This window comes from Octopus sinensis, linkage group LG22, assembly GCF_006345805.1.
Source record: "Octopus sinensis linkage group LG22, ASM634580v1, whole genome shotgun sequence".
In the NCBI taxonomy this organism is placed as follows: domain Eukaryota; kingdom Metazoa; phylum Mollusca; class Cephalopoda; order Octopoda; family Octopodidae; genus Octopus; species Octopus sinensis.
This window is the reverse complement of record NC_043018.1, coordinates 23310554-23313053: the sequence shown is the minus strand read 5'-3', so window position 1 is coordinate 23313053 and position 2500 is coordinate 23310554. Positions and strand designations below refer to the sequence as shown.

Sequence of the window (2500 nt, the reverse complement as noted above, 5' to 3'; positions counted from 1 at the left end):
TCGGAACTGTTGATGAAAAATGAGAATTGACCCTTTAGTGTTTAAACCAGCCATATCTGGCCCTAATATGCTACCAGCTTTATGTTCTTGCCAGCCAGATCCTGCCTATCACATCTTACCCGGCAATGCCATTATAAAATACACAATCACATCATTGTAATTTTCAAAGCAACAAAATAATTCAAGATTAATTAAAAACGATGTGGATGACAAAGCATTACATTTTTCAGAATAATCTCAATGTTAAAGGGTTAAAAGAAATGGGGCACAAAATGAATTGTGCCCTTCCTAACGCTAACCATTCCGTGAGTGTATTGGGTGCTTTTTATGTGCCAGACGAGGCTGGCAAACGACCACGATCAGATGGTGCTTTTTACGTGCCACCGGCACGAAGGCCAGACGAGGCTGGCAATGGTCACGATTGGATGGTGCTTTTTACGTGCCACCGGCACGGAGGCCAGTTGGGGTGGCGCTGGCAATGGTCACATTCGGATGGTTCTCTTACGTGCCACCGGCACTGGTAATCACAGCTACAATTTCCATTGATGTTGATTGATTTCGATTTTGATTCTTCCAAATACCGTCATCTTGTACCAATATATATTTGTCCTGTTTCAAACACTGTTTTAATATGTTAATATATAAGGGTCTCATTATCTTCCAAACACCATCTTAATATAAACAATGTCTTTTGATAAGCTATGGGCCAAACACTATCTTTATGCAACAATATATATATTTGTCTTTTGCTATGTTCCAAACACCATTCTAACATACTAACACATGCCTTTTGTTCAATTATGTTCCAAACATTAATTAAGCAATGAATCAATTATCTTACTTAACCCTACTAATCTTACATAATTATCTACCCACTTCTCTTTCCTTGTAGATTATTTAGGAATATAAAAGTATTAACCCTTTCGTTACCAAACCGCCCAAAGCCGCCCGAACAAAATTTTGGTTTATGAAACCAAACCGCCCAAAGCCGCCCGAATTTACCTATTCATATTTAAATGATAATATCAGAGCAAATCTCTTCAGTACATTCGTGAAAACACGTATTATACTTCGTAAACAGTTCAACTACAGTTTTGTACAATAATCGAAGTGTAATTTTAATTCCTTGAATTTTGGGAGATTTTTTTCCGAAATTTGTTCCTATTGTGTTTTCAAAATTTGTAATTCTGACAAAAAATGGATACGAATTTCATTATATCAAGCAGCGAGTCAGAATTCGAAGGATTTTCTACTGAAGACCTTCATAAATCTAACTCTATGACTGAAAAAAAAAAGCATGTGGTATTTGATAATGAATCTGATGTTTCATTTTCCGAAAGTGAAAACAGTGAATCTGAGATCTCCGATAGCGATAAAGAAAACGAATTGGCACCTGAATGGAGTGAAAATTTAAAAACTGTTTCTTTCGGTGATTTCTCTGAAGAAACTGGACCAAGCCACAGACTTTCCCAGAAGAGTAAAGCCTTAGACTATTTCTATTTACTTTTTCGAATGAGCCTATTTGAAATCATTACAGCGGAGATGAACCGTTACGCTAAACGTAAACAAAGCAAAAGAAACGATAGTTTGTGGTTTCCCTCAACCTTAAATGAAATTAAGACTATTTTGCCGTAAATATTATTATGGGTATCAGAAAGTTACCCAGAATAACAAATTCTATCGTAAAATTTTGTTGTATACCCAATTGAATATTAGCTAATAACCCATTTTCTATAGCGATGTTTGAACAAAATTTTAATAATTTTATATTTTGTGGAATTTACCTGTATCTACCTGCAATTAGAGTCACTTTGTAACAAAAATTATAGTATAGAATTGGTTGAGAATATTTCATTAAATTATCTTCCAAAAATCAGATTGATATATCGATAAATAAAAAAGTTATAGTTGTTTAATGAAACCAGACTAAATTTATGATTACGTTAGAAATTAATTGAAACACATAAGGGGTGTAATTTGGTCAGAAATATAGTAACGAAAGGGTTAAGGAATATAAAAACAAATTTGCATCCTACCAGCTTTGAGGTGTATGAGGGCGTGGAACTGGAGAAAGGCCGCAATAAGCTCACTCATCGACAGCTTGCCTTTGAAGTCAGTCCTGTAACAGATGAGATGGGATAACAACAATGAAGGTGGGTATAAAAAGAGAATGTCAAGGCAAAGTAAAAAAAAAAGGGATAACAATGATAGTGGAAGGTATACAAAAAGGGAGTGGTATAAAATATTACAGAGGGCTAATAATGATGTTGAAGGGTATACACTCGGGGAGTGTCAGAAAGAAGTCGATGGGTATACAGGGTGGATATAAACTGACCCTTGTTGTAGGGTTGTAATTTATTTTGTGGAGCCCAGAAGAATGAAAGCACAGTTAACATTGGTAGGATTTGAACTCAGAAAGTAGACAGTAAGAACAAACAATGCAAAACATTTTGTCAAATACTATAATGATTCTTCCAATCAAAACGAAGCACCACATTTA

The 2500-nt window shown here is 35.1% G+C and overlaps 1 protein-coding gene across 3 annotated transcripts in view; it reads right to left on the bottom strand.

Moving 5' to 3' along the window:
• The window catches only part of LOC115223211 (protein SMG7), a 174891-nt gene that overhangs the window by 36403 nt on the left and 135988 nt on the right, over positions 1-2500 (bottom strand). For all 3 annotated transcript variants that reach the window (XM_029793686.2, XM_029793685.2, XM_029793684.2), the window contains exon 10: positions 2037-2119. In XM_029793686.2, the coding sequence (XP_029649546.1) occupies positions 2037-2119 (83 nt within the window). The remainder of the gene's footprint in view (positions 1-2036; positions 2120-2500) is intronic.